The sequence below is a fragment of the Plasmodium gallinaceum genome, assembly GCF_900005855.1.
Source record: "Plasmodium gallinaceum strain 8A genome assembly, contig: PGAL8A_v1_81, whole genome shotgun sequence".
NCBI classification, from domain to species: Eukaryota; Apicomplexa; class Aconoidasida; order Haemosporida; family Plasmodiidae; genus Plasmodium; species Plasmodium gallinaceum.
This window is the reverse complement of record NW_021628244.1, coordinates 55,011-71,726: the sequence shown is the minus strand read 5'-3', so window position 1 is coordinate 71,726 and position 16,716 is coordinate 55,011. Positions and strand designations below refer to the sequence as shown.

Below are 16,716 nucleotides of genomic sequence, written 5' to 3'. Positions count from 1 at the left end.
TTCTTTTAGATTAATATATATTTTTTTTTAATATTATTATTATCTTAATAATTAATACAATAATTAGTATATTATTTTACATTATAAATAATATATATATATTATTGATTATTTTAACTTCTTTTTGTAGTTTTTAATATTAAACAACTATTTACATTAATCAATAAAATTGCATGCTAATAAATCTATTTCATTTATATTATATTTTAATTCTTAAAAATATCATTAAAATAATTGCAAATTATAATTGTTTCATTTTTTGTAATTATTTTGAAATTAAATTCTTAGAAATTACATGAATTCTTATCAGATTTCTCATTATAATCTTTATATTATATGTCGTTTTATTCCTCATACATTACTTGCAATTAAATGTACAAAATTTCCTTCTGAACTTTTTTTTTTCACATTAATATAAATAACATGCCTCTTTTTTTAACATTATTATTATAATAAAATTAGAATTTATTATATTTCAAGTAATGGAAATACATTTATTGATATTAAAGATTTTAAATATATATATTTTTTTTCAACATCTCTTTTGTGATTAGAGTATTTTTAAGGTTAATTAACATGAGTTATTATTATTTTAATATTATTACATTTTTCTTCTTTTTTATTGAGGATTTAAATAATAATTATTTTATAAAATATGTTTTTAGGGGATTTTCATCTTATATTTAGCTTGTTATTTAATTTATTAAAGATTAAAGAATGTAATATATCATTTTATTGTTTCAACATTATCAGCTGTCATTTTTTTTTATATATTTCTCTATTTTTCTTTATTATATATGCACAGAATATTTTGAAGTAAATATGTAATATGAAAATTTAAAAATAAAATTTTAAAAATAAAATTATTTTTCATTATATTATTTAAAAAATTAATGTTCTTTAAATTTTTCGTTTCCACTTTTACTATAAATATTGTATTGGAAAAATTCAATGATTTTTATTTTATATTTAGTTCTTGCTGTTTTATCTGATAATATTTTTAATTTATCAAGTAGGTACGTAACTTTTAACGTTACCATAAATTGAAAATATCACAATTAAAATATTTCATGACAATTATTTTTTTTAATTGATGATATTTTTCTTTCTTAATTTATAATTTATTAACTATTTTAAAATTTGTTGATTTAAAAAAAATTACATGCATTATTTTTAAGAGAAAAATATTTTAGAATTATATATTATATTCTAATAAATATTAATGACCATTATTATTATATATTATTATAAAGTGCTTACTATTTGAAAATTTAAATTTAAAAATATAAAGCCCAAAAATATATAATATACTGTTATAATTACTTAAAATAATATAAGAAAATATATTGACATAGTTATTATTAAAGTACGAACCATTTTTCCGATTTATAAAATTCCAGAATAATATACCAAAATAATAAAAATAAAAATGTTTAGTTATTCAGTAGTGATTGTTTATATTTTTTTTTTTTTAATTTTAATATTCCAATATTTTTGTAACAAAAGGTAATATGTACTTTAGAAAATTTGCAATTTTTATTTTTTTAAATTTATATTTACATATAAAAAATAATTATCATAAATTTAATTTAATTTTTTTATTTAATGTAACTTCTGTAGTTTTGAGATTAGCAATAAAAATTTAAATATTGTATCAAATTTGATAGGTGCAAGAGTATTAACAGAACAACAACTAAGTCCAATAATTAGATCAATAAGAACAAGTAGTGATATTCCTGATAAACTTGTTCAATTACCTGAATTACGTCAAGAAGCTCTATATGATAAGTTGGGAAAATTATCAAGTAATTTCACAGGAGATAATACTGTAGAATATACTACTTGTATGAGTAACAAAAATATGGATATTGTGAGATCATTAAATACTCATCTAGAGCATAATAGTAAAGCTTATTTATATAATATTTTTTCTTTAGGGAGTAAATTAGAAAAAGAATTTCATCTGTATTCCCACGATTATTATATAAGTGAGGTAATGTTAAATGGTAGAATTTTTAATACTGAACCATATACTATATCTGAATTATCATCCACGTTTACTCCATTCTCTTCAACTACTTCATCATCCACATCTTCATCATCAATCACACCTGCGACATCAACAGTTTCTTCGTTAGTAAATAATAATTTATCAGAAATAGTAACAAACTTTTCTTCTATATCTACAAGTCTATTTAAGAACTTAACTACATTAACACCTTCAATTGAAACTGAAACTATAATTACATCTGAGAATAATTCATCTTTATTAATGCCTGTAGAACATAGTAATTTAAATAAAGAATGTTTTTGGTTTTTCTGTGATCCAAAAAATTTTATTGCTTTATATATTCCTCTTGTTGTTGTTGGAAGGTTATTGTTTTTTATATACCTTTACAAAGTAATATAAAATTAACAATGAAAAATATTTATACATATTTTATTTTTAATAATTACTTCTTAAAATTGCCATTGTATACATATAAAAAAGATTTACTTCTAATTTCTAATTTCTTCAGCAGAATACTCATACCAGACCAGTTTCAGGAAAAAGTAATCCAAAAAAAGATATAGGAAAAAGGAGAACGCATAAAATAGACAATGGTTATAATATTCATAAGCACTCAGAATTTCCTTTTATGCACCCATTTTGAGGAAAAGAAACAATAATATGAAATCAAAGATAATATAAATTCTTACGAAGGTATATATATAATATAGAATGGTTGTATAATAAATGGATATAATTAAAGTATTTTATTTCAAAAAAGTTTAAATTTTTTCTTAGTATGTTTTTACATTTATTGTTCATTAAATTACATAATCTTATTTATCGCATTTTATTTTGATTCTTTTATATATATATATTTATATTTATAATAAATTACTATTAAATGAAAGAGTACATTTCAATATACTTAATTTTAATTTTTTCCATTTTAAAGAAAATAATTATAAAAATGAAGTATATAGTTCTTTTTTATTACAAAAAATGTATTTCGTTTATTTTCTACTTAAATATATTCTTTGCTATGAATTATATTTATGTTTTATGTAATATTTTTAATTGAACTGTTAATTTAGTAATAAACATCTGAAAAAAGATATTAAAATTATTAATTTTTTTTCATTAGAACATGCACATATTTTTTCCATAGAATTAAATTTAACCATAAAAAGTTTTATAAATTTTCCTTTATTTTATTTTTAATAGTACTTTATTGGTATTTGAAGGAAAAAGTTGTGGTAATGCAAACATTTGCTTTTCTTATTATTTTTAATATATTTATTTTATCAAAATTTTCACATAAATATTATTTAATTATAAAAATTATAGAATAACACAAGTTAGATATTTTTATAAATAACTCCTTCCTTTATTAACATTTTATGTTAATTAACAGATACTATAATTAATATAATATTATACAATTATATATTTTATATATTAAATATATCATCCTTTTTCTTATAATTGTAGTAAAAAAAAGACATTATTAATCTTTTAAAAATCATAATTAACAACTTATACGGGAAATAACAAGTTATCCATGTATATTTTCTGGTTAAAAAAAAATTAAAAATTCATTACTTTTTTTATTTAATTCTGTAAATTATTTTTTTTGTTGAGTATCTTTTTATAATATTTTATTAATTATTCTTCAGATGATAATTTGATGCAAAGATTAGTTTGGGTAACTAAATAGGTCATCTGTGTAGAATTTAATTTTTATTAATCTAATTAATTTTGGGTCAACTGGATATAAAATTTGATGTTTAAAACTAGTATAGAAAAAATTTTGATATTATTAGAATTTAACTATACGCTTTTAAAATCTTGTTAATATCTTTAATTTAAATTTGCTAGTTCATTTTAAAAATTTATTTTATGCATAACAAGTAGTTTTAATGAGTATTTAAATTTTTGAAAAAAATGAGAACTTTTTCTTAAGTAAATATGTGTCTCTAAAATGATAGGCATTCAACTGTGTTAACTACTTCTATAAATTTTAATTAATTCAGGTATTAATTAAATTTTGCAATAGTTAAAATTAGAAGATACTAATCTACATGTTTTTTAATACTTTTTGTGTTCAATAATTGGTTAATAAAAGGCTTTATTAGCCTTTTAGGAAAATAAAAGGACTAGTTATATGAAGAATTGTTTTATTAACTGGGTGTTCGGAGACATTGCTAGAGTACTAAACAAACCAATTAATAAAGAGCATGTAGAGATGACTCTACGATTTTCTTATACTTATGTATATTCATATATGCTTTGAACGAATGATCTTTAATCATAAACTACTTCGTTCAGCATTCTTTTGCTTCAATAAGTATTTATTTACTTTAATAAATAAATCCTTATTTTATTAAAAATTTAAACACTTATTTAACATTAACTATTAATTGATTATAATTATTAGTTTATTTATTACGAGTTATACTCAGCAATCATTTTATATTGCTATCGAATTAACAAAACACAAATACTTATTAAAAATGCAAATAAATTATATGCATATTAATTACATGAAAATTTTATCTTCATATGTATAAAATTTTCTTTCTCACAAATTCAAAATATGAATATTATGCAAATTAAACACTTTACAAAAATATCATTATCTTCTTAAAAAAAAATCTCTCTCTCTGATTTTTTTCTCTTCTCTTCCAAAAAAAAATAAATTTAAATCTTTTTTTTTTATTTATTTTTTTTTATCTTTATCTTTTTCGAAAGAAACATTTCTCAAAAAAAAAATCCAATAAATTTTTTTTTTTTNTTTCTTCTTGTAATTTAAAATGCATAAAATATATTATTATTTTTTTTTTTTGAAAATTATTTAATTTGTCGAAAGATAAAAGAAAAAGTTACTGACTAAATATTTTCTTTGTAATAGATTTTTCATTGAACTTTTATGAAAAAATTTTCTACGAAGATAATAAATTTTTAGGATTTGTTATATTTATATGATTTAATTTGCTTTCTATTAATTGTTTATAATTATTAATTTGAGAGTAATGAATTTGCACTGTTAAATATTACTTATAACATTATATGTAAAATATATGTTATTAAAATCACTAATTAATGAAGATTTAAATCTTTGATTAAGATACGGGATTTTTATAAAAATAAATAAATGCCTCTTAAAAACAATAATCGCTCATAATGTAGATTATATATAAAAACTTTTAATGGTTTTTATAATTAAAACTATATTTAATTTCATTAAATTAGTAAAAGTAACTTTACGAAACTTCGCGTGCTCATTATTAATATGTTTCTTAAATATTCTAAGAAAGTCATTGAATAAACAATTAACCATTTAATAATATAAAAACACAACAAAATTTCATTGAATTTTCTGAAAATTTATTTTAACTCTTCATTCAATATATATTTATTATATTAATATTTCTTTCAGATTTTCTCATATTTCTTCTTTTTATATACATTACTTTTTCCTTAAAATTTTATCAAATTATATGAATTAATTTTATTCTAATTTTTTTTTTTTTTTTTTTTTTTATATATTATTGGTTAATATATGGATTTATTAACCTTTTTGGAAAATAAAAGGAATAGTTAAATGAAGAATACGAAGTTGATCATGCACACACAAAAAAAAAAAAAAAATGATCAATTTTTTTTGTGTGTACTTTTTTTTTTAAATAAAAAATCCAAAGACGGTCAGGAAAAAAAAAAGATAAAAAAAAAAATCAATTGGAAAAAGATTCGTTACCAATAAATAAAAAAAAAAAAAAAAAAAAAAAAAAAAAATTTTTTTTTTTNTAATTTTTTTTTTTTTTTTTTTTTTTATATATTATTGGTTAATAAAAGGCTTTATTAACCTTTTCGGAAAATAAAAGGATAGTTAAATGAAGAATACGAAGTTGATCATGCACACACAAAAAAAAAAAAAAAATGATCAATTTTTTTTGTGTGTACTTTTTTCTTTAAATAAAAAATCCAAAGACCGTCAGGAAAAAAAAAAGATAAAAAAAAAAATCAATTGGAAAAAGATTCGTTACCAATAAATAAAAAAAAAAAAAAAAAAAAAAAAAGAATTTTTTTTTTTGGGAATGAAATATGATTTTGATGTATTTTGTAAAAGAAAAATTTATACATATAACAAAGAAATTTTCATGTAATTAATATTTATATAATTTTTTGTATTGTCAATAATTGTTTATGTTTGTTAATTCAACGGCAATATATATTAATTGCTGGATGCAACTCATAACAAGGAAACAAATAATTTACATTTAATTAATAATCAATGTTCAATAGGGATTTAAATTTTTAATAAAAATCTTTATTTTTATTAAAGTAAATAAATGCCTATTGAAATTAAAGAATGCCGAATGAAGTAGATTACATAATTAAGGATCGCTCGTTCAAACCATTTAAAAATATATATATAAATACATCAAAACGGTAGAGGCAACTCTACATACTCTTTATTAATTTGTTTGTTCAGTACTCTAGCAAAGTCTTCAAACACCCAATTAATAAAACAATGATAAAACATATATAGTATATAAGGTGCTTAAAGGATAATGATCAAATAATATTTTAGAATAATTATAATCGTACATACCTAGTTAATAAAAAGCATTATTAACCTTTTTGAGAAAAAAAAAATTAATAGCTGCATTAAAAATATACAGTTATCCATGCAAGCACTAGACATATAAAAAAAAAAAGATTTTGTTAATGTTTTTATTTTTTTTTTTATGTTGAAAATATAAAAAAATATATATTATTAGTTTTTTTTTCTGGATTTGACAATATTGAGAAATTGGTGAAAACATCTAGTATAGTAAATCTTATTTGATAATTTTTAAACGAAATCTTATACTATCAGTGTTTAATTTTTCTAGTTTATAATAATTATATAATTTTAAATTTGTTATTTTATAATCTCTTATTTTTGTTAATTTAATAACAATTGTTTAGGATTACTGAATATTATTATTCATAACATTATAATTAAAATATATCTAATTAAAAAATGATAACTAAGAAAGATTTAAATTTTTAATAAAAACATAGTATCTTTATTAAAGTAAATAAATTCCTCTTAAAAACAATAAATTATCAATAATGTAGATTTCATAAGTATAATTTACTTGTTTATAGTTTTAAAATTATATTTAAATTAATTAAACTAGTATAAGCAATTTTATATGCTCTATATTAATAAATTTGTAAAGTGCTCCAGCAAAACCGTTATATGGTGAATTAATATATCAATATTTTAATATAGATATATTTATTTTAATATTGTTGATATTTAAGAAGAGAAAACAATTTTAATTTTATTTTAATATAATAAAAAATATGTATATAAATTACATTTAAATTATAAAAAAATTAAAATTAATGTTGACTCAAATATATAAATTTTTATAATAATCACCATTAATACGATGGTAATCTAATTACTGAATTTTTATATTTTTTTATGTTAGGTTTTCGAAATTTTATTCAAATAGATATCATGAATTATAATTAGCATCATAAGTTGTTTATAAAAAATTTAATAATGTATATAAATTTATATAAATCTAATAACATAATATTTCTTCATAATTTGTATAAAATACCATTTGCTCCACAATAATATTAAGCATGTATTCGCTTTTTTTTCTATTATTTTACATATATATATTAATGAAGATTGTACAAAATATATATTAATTATATCCTATTAAAATATTCATGTTAATATAGTTTTATAATATAATCTTATAAAAATATATTACAAAAAAATTCTTTTAGATTAATATATATTTTTTTTTAATATTATAATTATCTTAATAATTAATACAATAATTAGTATATTATTTTACATTATAAATAATATATATATATTATTGATTATTTTAACTTCTTTTTGTAGTTTTTAATATTAAACAACTATTTACATCAATTAATAAAATTGCATGCTAATAAATCTATTTCATTTATATTACATTTTAATTATTAAAAATATCATTAAAATTATTGTTATATTATTGCTTAAGTAGTATTACCATTAATATGGTTATCATTTATTTTTACATTAAATATAATTGCAAATTATAATTGTTTCATCTTTTGTAATTATTTAAAATTAAATTTTAGAAATTACATAAATTTTTATCTGTTTTCTCATTATAATCTTTATATTATATGTCGTTTTATTCCTCATACATTACTTGCAATTAAATGTACAAAATTTCCTTCTGAACTTTTTTTTTTTCACATTAATATAAATAACATGCCTCTTTTTTTTAACATTATTATTATAATAAAATTAGAATTTATTATATTTCAAGTAATGGAAATACATTTATTGATATTAAAGATTTTAAATATATATATTTTTTTTCAACATCTCTTTTGTGATTAGAGTATTTTTAAGGTTAATTAACATGAGTTATTATTATTTTAATATTATTACATTTTTCTTCTTTTTTATTGAGGATTTAAATAATAATTATTTTATAAAATATGTTTTTAGGGGATTTTCATCTTATATTTAGCTTGTTATTTAATTTATTAAAGATTAAAGAATGTAATATATCATTTTATTGTTTCAACATTATCAGCTGTCATTTTTTTATATATATTTCTCTTTTTTTCTTTATTATATAAGCACAGAATATTTTGAAGAAAATATATAATATGAATATTTTAAAATAAAATTTTCAAAAAAAAATTATTTTTCATTATATTATTTAAGAAATTAAAGTTCTTTAAATTTTTCATTTCCACTTTTACTATAAATATTGTATTGAAAAAATTCAATGATTTTTATTTCATATTTAGTTCTTGCTGTTTTATCTGATAATATTTTTAATTTATCAAGTAGGTACGTAACTTTTATCGTTACCATAAATTGAAAATAGTACAATTAAAATATTTCATGACAATTATTTTTTTTAATTGGTGATATTTTTCTTTCTTAATTTATAATTTATTAACTATTTTACATTTTGTTGATTTAAAAAAAATTACATGCATTATTTTTAAGAGAAAATTATTTTAGAATTATATATTATATTCTAATAAATATTAATGACCATTATTATTATTATAAATTATTATAAAATGTTTTATATTTGAAAATTTGAATTTAAAAATATTAAGCCAGAAAATATATAATATATTGTTATAATTACTTAAAATAATATAAAGAAAATATATTGACATAATTATTATTAAATCACAAACCATTTTTCCCATTTATAAAATTCCAGAATAATATACCAAAATAATAAAAATAAAAATGTTTAGTTATTCAGTAGTGATTGTTTATATTTTTTTTTTTTTAATTTTAATATTCCAATATTTTTGTAACAAAAGGTAATAATTACTTTAGAAGATTTGCAAATTTTTATTTTTTTAAATTTATATTTTCATATAAAAAATAATTATCATAAATTTAATTTAATTTTTTTATTTAATATAACTTCTGTAGTTTTGAGATTAGCAATAAAAATTTAAATATTGTATCAAATTTGATAGGTGCAAGAGTATTAACAGAACAACAACTAAGTCCAATAATTAGAACAGTAAGATCAAGTAGTGATATTGAATGTGAACTTGTTGAATTACATGAATTTATTCATAAAGTTCTCTTTGATAAGTCGGGAAAATTATCAAGTAATTTCACAGGAGATAATACTGTAGAATATACTAATTGGATTAGTAACAAAAATATGGATATTGTGAGAGCATTAAATACTCATCCAGAACCTAATAATAAATATTTTTTAAATAATTTTGTTTATCTATGGAGTAAATTGGCAGAAGAATTTGATGTGTATTCCTATGTTAATTGGGTTTATCAGGTAATGTTAAATGGTAGAATTTTTAATAATAAACCACGTACTATACCTTTGTTATCATCCACATCCCCCTCATCAATCACACCTGCGACATCAGCAGTTTCTTCGTTAGTAAATAATACTTTATCTGAAATAATAACAAACGCTTCTTCTATATCTACAAGTCAATTAAAGAACTTAACTACATTAACACCTTCAATTGAAACTGAGACTATAATTACATCTGAGAATAATTCATCTTTATTAATGCCTGTAGAACATAGTAATTTACATAAAGCATTTTGTTGGTTTTTCTATGATCCAAAAAATTTTATTGCTTTATATATTCCACTTGTTGTTGTTGGAAGGCTATTGTTTTTTATATACCTTTACAAAGTAATATAAAATTCACAATAAAAAATATTTATATATTTTATTTTTAATAATTACTTCTTAAAATTGCCATTATATGCATATAAAAAAGATTTACTTCTAATTTCTAATTTCATCAGCAGAATACTCATACCAGATCAGTGTTAGGAAAAGGTAATCCAAAAAAAAAAAAAGGAAAAAGGAGAATGCATAAAATGGACAATGGTTATAATATTCATGAGCACTCAGAATTTCCTCCTATATACCCAGTTTGATGAAATGAAACAATAAAATGAAGTCAAAGATAATATAAATTCTTACGCAGGTATATATATAATATAGAATGGTTGTATAATAAATAGATATAATTAAAGGATTTTATTTTAAAAAAGTTTAAATTTTTTCTTTGTATGTTCTGACATTTATTGTTCATTATAGTACATAATCTTATTTATCACATTTTCTTTTGATTCATTTTTATATATATATTTATATTTATATTAATAATACATTACTATTAAATGAAACAGTACATTTCAAGATACTTAATTTTAATTTTTTCCATATTAAAGAAAATAATTATAAAAATGAAGTATATAGTTCTTTTTTATTACAAAAAATGTATTCCGTTTATTTTCTACGTAAGTATATGCTTTGATATTAATTATATTTACGTTTTATGTATTATTTTTAATTGAACTGTTATTTTAGTAATAAACATCTGAAAAAAAATATGCAATTTATTAATTTTTTTTCATTAGAACATGCACATATTTTTTCCATAGAATTAAATTTAACCATAAAAAGTTTTTATAAATTTTCCTTTATTTTATTTTTAATAGTATTTTATTGGTATTTGAAGGAAAAAGTTGTGGCAATGCAAACATTTTTTTTTCTTATTATTTTTAATATATTTATTTTATCAAAATTTTCACATAAATATTATTTAATTATAAAAATTATAGAATAACATAAGTTAGATATTTTCATAAATAACTCCTTCCTTTATTAACATTTTATGTTAATTAAAAGAAACTATAATTAATATAATATTATACAATTATATATTTTATGTATTAAATATATCATCCTTTTTCTTATAATTGTAGTAAATAAAAGACATTTTTAATCTTTTAAAAATCATAATTAACAACTTATACGTAAAATAACAAGTTATCCATATATATTTTCTAGTTAAAAAAAAATTAAAAATTCATTATTTTTTTTTTAATTCTGTAAATTATTTTTTTTGTTGAGTATTTTTTTATAATATTATATTACTTATTTTTCAGATGATAATTTGATGTAAAGATTAGTTCGGGTAACTAAATAAGTTATCTGTTTAGAATTTAATTTTTATTAATTTAATTAATTTTGGGTCAATTAGATATAAAATTTGATGTTTAAAACAAGTATAGAAAAAATTTTGATATTATTAGTATTTAACTATACGCTTTTGAAATCTTGTTAATATCTTTAATTTAAATTTGCTAGTTCATTTTAAAAATTTATTTTATGCATAAGAAGTAGTTTTAATGAGTATTTAATTTTTGAAAAAAATGAGAACTTTTTCTTAAGTAAATATGTGTCTCTAAAATGATAGGAACTCAATTGTGTGAACTACTTCTATAAAATTTAATTAATTGAGGAATTAATTAAATTTTGCAATAGTTAAAATTAGAAGATACTAATCTACATGTTTTTTATTAATTTTTATGTTCAATACTTGGTTAATAAAAGGCTTTGTTAACCTTTTTGTAAAATAAAAGGACTAGTTATATGAAGAATACTTAGTTGCTCATGCACTGGTTAATAAAAGGCTTCATTAACCTTTTTGGAAAATAATAGGACTAGTTAAATGATGTATACGAAGTTGATCATGCATACACACACACAAAAAAAAATTGATGATTTTTTTTTTGTTTGTACTTTTTAAAAAAAAAGTACAAAGACTGTCAGGAAAAAAAAATTTGATAAAGAAGAAATGTAAAAATAGTCAGAAAAAAAATTGATTAAAAAATCAATTTTTTTAAAATATTTGTTACTAATAAATAAATAAAAAAATAAAAAAATAAAAAAAAAAAGAATTTTTTTTTTTTAGAGATAGGAAAGGAAATATTTTTATGATAAATTTTGTAAGAAGAAAATTTTATACATATTATAATAAAATTTTCATGTAATTAATATTTATATAATTTATTTGTTTTTGTCAATAATTATTTATGTTTTGTTAATTAAACGGCAATATATATTAATTGCTGAACCTAATTCATAACAAATAAACTAGTAAATATAATTAATTAATAATTAATGTTAAAAAAGTATTTAAATTTTTAATAAAAATAAGGATTTTTATTAAAGTAAATAAATGCCTATTGAAATAAAAGAATGCTGAACGAAGTAGAGCACATAGTTAAGAGTTACTCGTTAAAGCATATAAAAATATATATAAATATACAAAAATCGTAGAGGCACTTCTGCATGCTCTTTATTAATTGGTTTGTTCAGTACTATAGTAAAGTCCCCGAACACCCAGTTAATGTAACACTTACCTACAGCTTATAATCACTACTTTTAACCTTTCATTTTTAATTTTAGATATCTCACGAGATAAAGACAATTAAGGTTTACATTGATTATTATCATTATAATGTTTCAATCGATTTTTTTCAAAATATAACTTTTATGAAATAATATTACCAACATTAATATATTTAGTTGCTATTAGTGGTTTTTTTTTTTTTAATCATTTAAATATTCATGCGCTTGTTTCCATTTGTTGTTTAATAAATTGTTCTTATTTCTAAAGTATTTTTAGGTAATAACTTTTAAAAATCAAGACATATACAGTTCATCCAAAATATAATATGATATTTATCCTAAAGCTTCGTAAGATGTATTATTATATATCAATATGTCATTTTTCATTATTTCTTCAATATATATATCTTTTTCCTTCTATATGGTCTTAAATAAGTAATCGAGGCTTTAATAAGAGTTTTAATTATAACATTTCCTTGAGGATAATAAGAAATTGTGTAATATAATTTTATTTGTAATTCTTATGTGACATATTTTTGAAATTCTTGATTCATATAAATAGAACAATCATCAGTAAAAATACTTCTAGGACATCCAAATGTAGGAAACCAAGTATTTCTCATCATAGAAATTTCATCAATGGAAGTAGGTGTCATTTTAATGGCACTAGTAATATAAACCGTTAATAATAATCCATAGCCATTTAAATATATTATTCTTTTCTTATGTCTTAGGTCTAATAATATCTAACGATATGATGCCAAATAAATTAGGTTTTGATAATGTTTGATTAATATTAGTCTTAAACTTTCTAATACTGATTTCGTAACCAACTAATCAGTTTAAAACTTATTTCTTAAGATTTAAAATAATACTAGACCAGCAAATGTACTTTGCATTTTCTTTAAAGTTTTATTGACTCTGGGATATCTGACAAACTTATTATTATGGAATTAGTGCATTAAATGAACCACATATCTTTCTGATATATGTAACAACCCTCTTTTATAGTGAATAGGAAAACCATTTCTCCATGCTACATATGTTGGAATATTATTCTTTTCTTCTTGAAACACATCAGCTATTTCTTAACAAGTGGAATAAATCAAAAGTTTTATAATTTTTCGGCGGTTTATTATAAAAAAAAGTCATATAAATAAGAGGAAAGTATCATTATTTATTAATCTAATTATTCAATCACCTAGGCTGTTTTCAATCTCTTAAACCTGATCAAATTCCATATTAAATTCTGATAACCTTAATTTCTATCTATATAATTTTTCATTGTTAGTAGAATATATTCCAACTATATTCCTACAATAAATCTCGATCATTGCTTTAGATATTTTAATATAATAACCAAATGGTTCACAAGCTATTACCATTGAATGAAATTCTTGTTTTATTGTACTCTATTTCCACTGAACGTCATCCATCTTTTATGATGTATGATGAAAATATTTAGTTTGAACAGAATCATTAATCTAAGCTAATACAGATCCTATAACATAATCAGATGAGTCAGTATAAAATGATATATGGTTTTCTATGCTGAGAAAATGGCAAATAAGTTATTTTACTTACTTTTTCTTTTATTTATTCAAAAATACCGAGAACGTTCTTTATTCCAGATGAACTTTTACCTTTTAGTTCATAATCAAACTAGCTTAAATACATATGAGGAAAAATTCTTAAGATAGTTCTATAATAATTAGAAGCTCCTACAAATTTTCTCAACTGCTTCTTGGATCCAGATCTTTTTGCTCCAATTATTGTTCTTATCTTATCTAATGAAGGTCTAAGTCCTTTGTCATCGATAATGTATTCTAAGTAAGCTATAGATGTTTTAAAGAATTCACATTTGTCTACATTTATTCCTAAACTATTATCAGTGAGTAATCTATATACTTTTCCTAATCCATTAAAATATTTATAAATTTTGTTTAAATGATGATGTTATCAATGTTCACAATCACACAGTTTTCTTTAATTAAGTCAATAAAGATATTTTCCATAATTCTTTGGATATGTGTAAGACAATTTTTCCAAAAAAATAGAAATATGTCAAATACAAATGTTCCACGCTTTGGTATCATAAATTTAGTGTATTTTTTACTATTTTCATCTAGTGGTATGTTCTAAAATCCATTTTTAAGATCCACTTTTGAAAACCTTTTAGTATCACAAAATGTTTGGTATATATGTTTTATATGAGATATAGTATATAAATCTTCCAATATATATTTATCCAAATACCTATAATTTATAGTATTTCCCCTTCTGCATTATTTTTTGCTAACCAATATCATAGGTGTAATTTATCTTGCACTACCAACTCTACTTATAATATCTATTTCTATCATTAAGTCAATTTTTTAATGAACTTCAATATTTCCTTACTCAAAGGTCTGAAATAATATCCCTGGTCTATAAATAATATTGCTGACCTATTTTTAATAACATTTTAATAAATAAAATCTGTAAAAACCTTTTTATTTTTGTGTGCTAAAATGGGAGGAAATGTGCACATGTAAATAAGTGAACTAAAAAACAAATATTTGCATTAAAAATAATTACATTAAAAAAAAAAAATACTCACTTTAAAGGTTAATGCACTAAAAAAAAAAAAAATATAGATATATTTTATTATATTTTTTTTTGTGTTTACTAGCAGTTATATATAAAAAATGATGTGTTTTTCTTTGTATGTAACGCTAAATTATAAGAAAATTATTATTATGATAATCTTTTTATTTTATTATTATTTTTTCTTTTAAGGGAAAATAATAATGTAATATATTTTTTTTTTATGAAATATTAAAAATGATATTCTAAATATAATACACATATAATATTGTTTAAATTAACTAAAATAGTAACTAACGTAATTAAAACTTAATGTTAATTAATGTTTGTAGTTCGCTTAATATTTCATTTTAATTGAAACAAAGTAAAGATTTTCTTTGTTATCTATTTATTAATTTGTTTGTTCAATGCTAGTAAAGTTAATAAAATGCTATTAATAAATCGATCTCTGAGGTTTTCCTAGAACTTCGATAGAAATTTTATGTATGTCTGATATTTTTTCATTTTATTTTACCAAAGATACGAACTAGATTCTAATAATTTTCCAAATTTATACCTATTATCTGTATACTTCAAACCATTTTTGTTAATAAAATTTTAAATTTTTATCTGGTTAGTCTTTTCTGAATTTTTTTCTTCTTCCTTAACTTCCATTATATATATAAAATTTTTTTTATTCTTCATTATGTAATATCTCAGTTTATTACTATGTCACCTGTTAAAATAAGTGGTTTTTCTATAATTATTATAGCAAATTTTTTTTAGGTTGTTTATTAGTATATTTACATTAATTGTGACTCTTTTAGACATTTGCGCTTTTTTATCATTGCATATTCCACAAACTTTATTTCATGAAATTTTAAAATCAGGTTCCATACTAGTTTTTTTTACAGATGAAGTATATAAAGAATATAATTCAGCTTCAGTGATTATCAAAACATCTATTTTTTTTCCATTTATTTTAACTATTTATTCAGAATTAGCGTATAATTCTTTAACGTTCTCATTACTTTGTAATTTATTAGTAGATGATTTATTTTTTTCAATTTCTTCTATTTTTTTTTCCTCTTTTATTGTTTTCATCGACTCCTTATCTTTATATATATTATAATTCTATTTCCTTTCCTTACAACTTTTTTATCTTTTTCTTTTGTCTTATTATTTTAATATATTTCTTTTTGTTTTTGTCTTTTCAAGTGTCTAACTGTTAAGAAATATAATTTTTCATTTAACTATGTTTTTTGAGGATCAAATTCATTTTAAGTATCTTAAAATTTATGTCATATCTATTATTTGTTGTTATTCGTTTAGATTCATTTTCTTTATCTCTAGGTAATTTTTTTCTATATAAGAATGTTAAGTGATCTATCATATTGTAATTATCACATTTTTTCT

At 19.2% G+C, this 16,716-nt stretch overlaps 2 protein-coding genes across 2 annotated transcripts, besides 6 other annotated features; both read left to right on the top strand.

The window, feature by feature from the left end:
- Positions 1–1,429: 1,429 nt before the first annotated feature.
- On the top strand, positions 1,430–2,654 carry PGAL8A_00269000 (PIR-like protein; the record flags this gene model as incomplete). Its single annotated transcript, XM_028671668.1, has 3 exons — positions 1,430–1,506; positions 1,621–2,401; positions 2,520–2,654. 3 exons carry the CDS (start codon positions 1,430–1,432, stop codon positions 2,652–2,654), a joined length of 993 nt encoding a protein of 330 aa, XP_028528297.1.
- A 1,506-nt stretch (positions 2,655–4,160) lies between these two features.
- Positions 4,161–4,578: a repeat region.
- Positions 4,579–4,904: 326 nt separating this feature from the next.
- Positions 4,905–5,326: a repeat region.
- A 506-nt stretch (positions 5,327–5,832) lies between these two features.
- Positions 5,833–6,541: a repeat region.
- A 2,740-nt stretch (positions 6,542–9,281) lies between these two features.
- On the top strand, positions 9,282–10,469 carry PGAL8A_00268900 (PIR-like protein; the record flags this gene model as incomplete). Its single annotated transcript, XM_028671667.1, has 3 exons — positions 9,282–9,358; positions 9,474–10,218; positions 10,335–10,469. 3 exons carry the CDS (start codon positions 9,282–9,284, stop codon positions 10,467–10,469), a joined length of 957 nt encoding a protein of 318 aa, XP_028528296.1.
- Positions 10,470–12,192: 1,723 nt separating this feature from the next.
- Positions 12,193–12,741: a repeat region.
- A 129-nt stretch (positions 12,742–12,870) lies between these two features.
- Positions 12,871–15,161: a repeat region.
- Positions 15,162–15,769: 608 nt separating this feature from the next.
- Positions 15,770–16,716: part of a repeat region that runs on past the window's edge.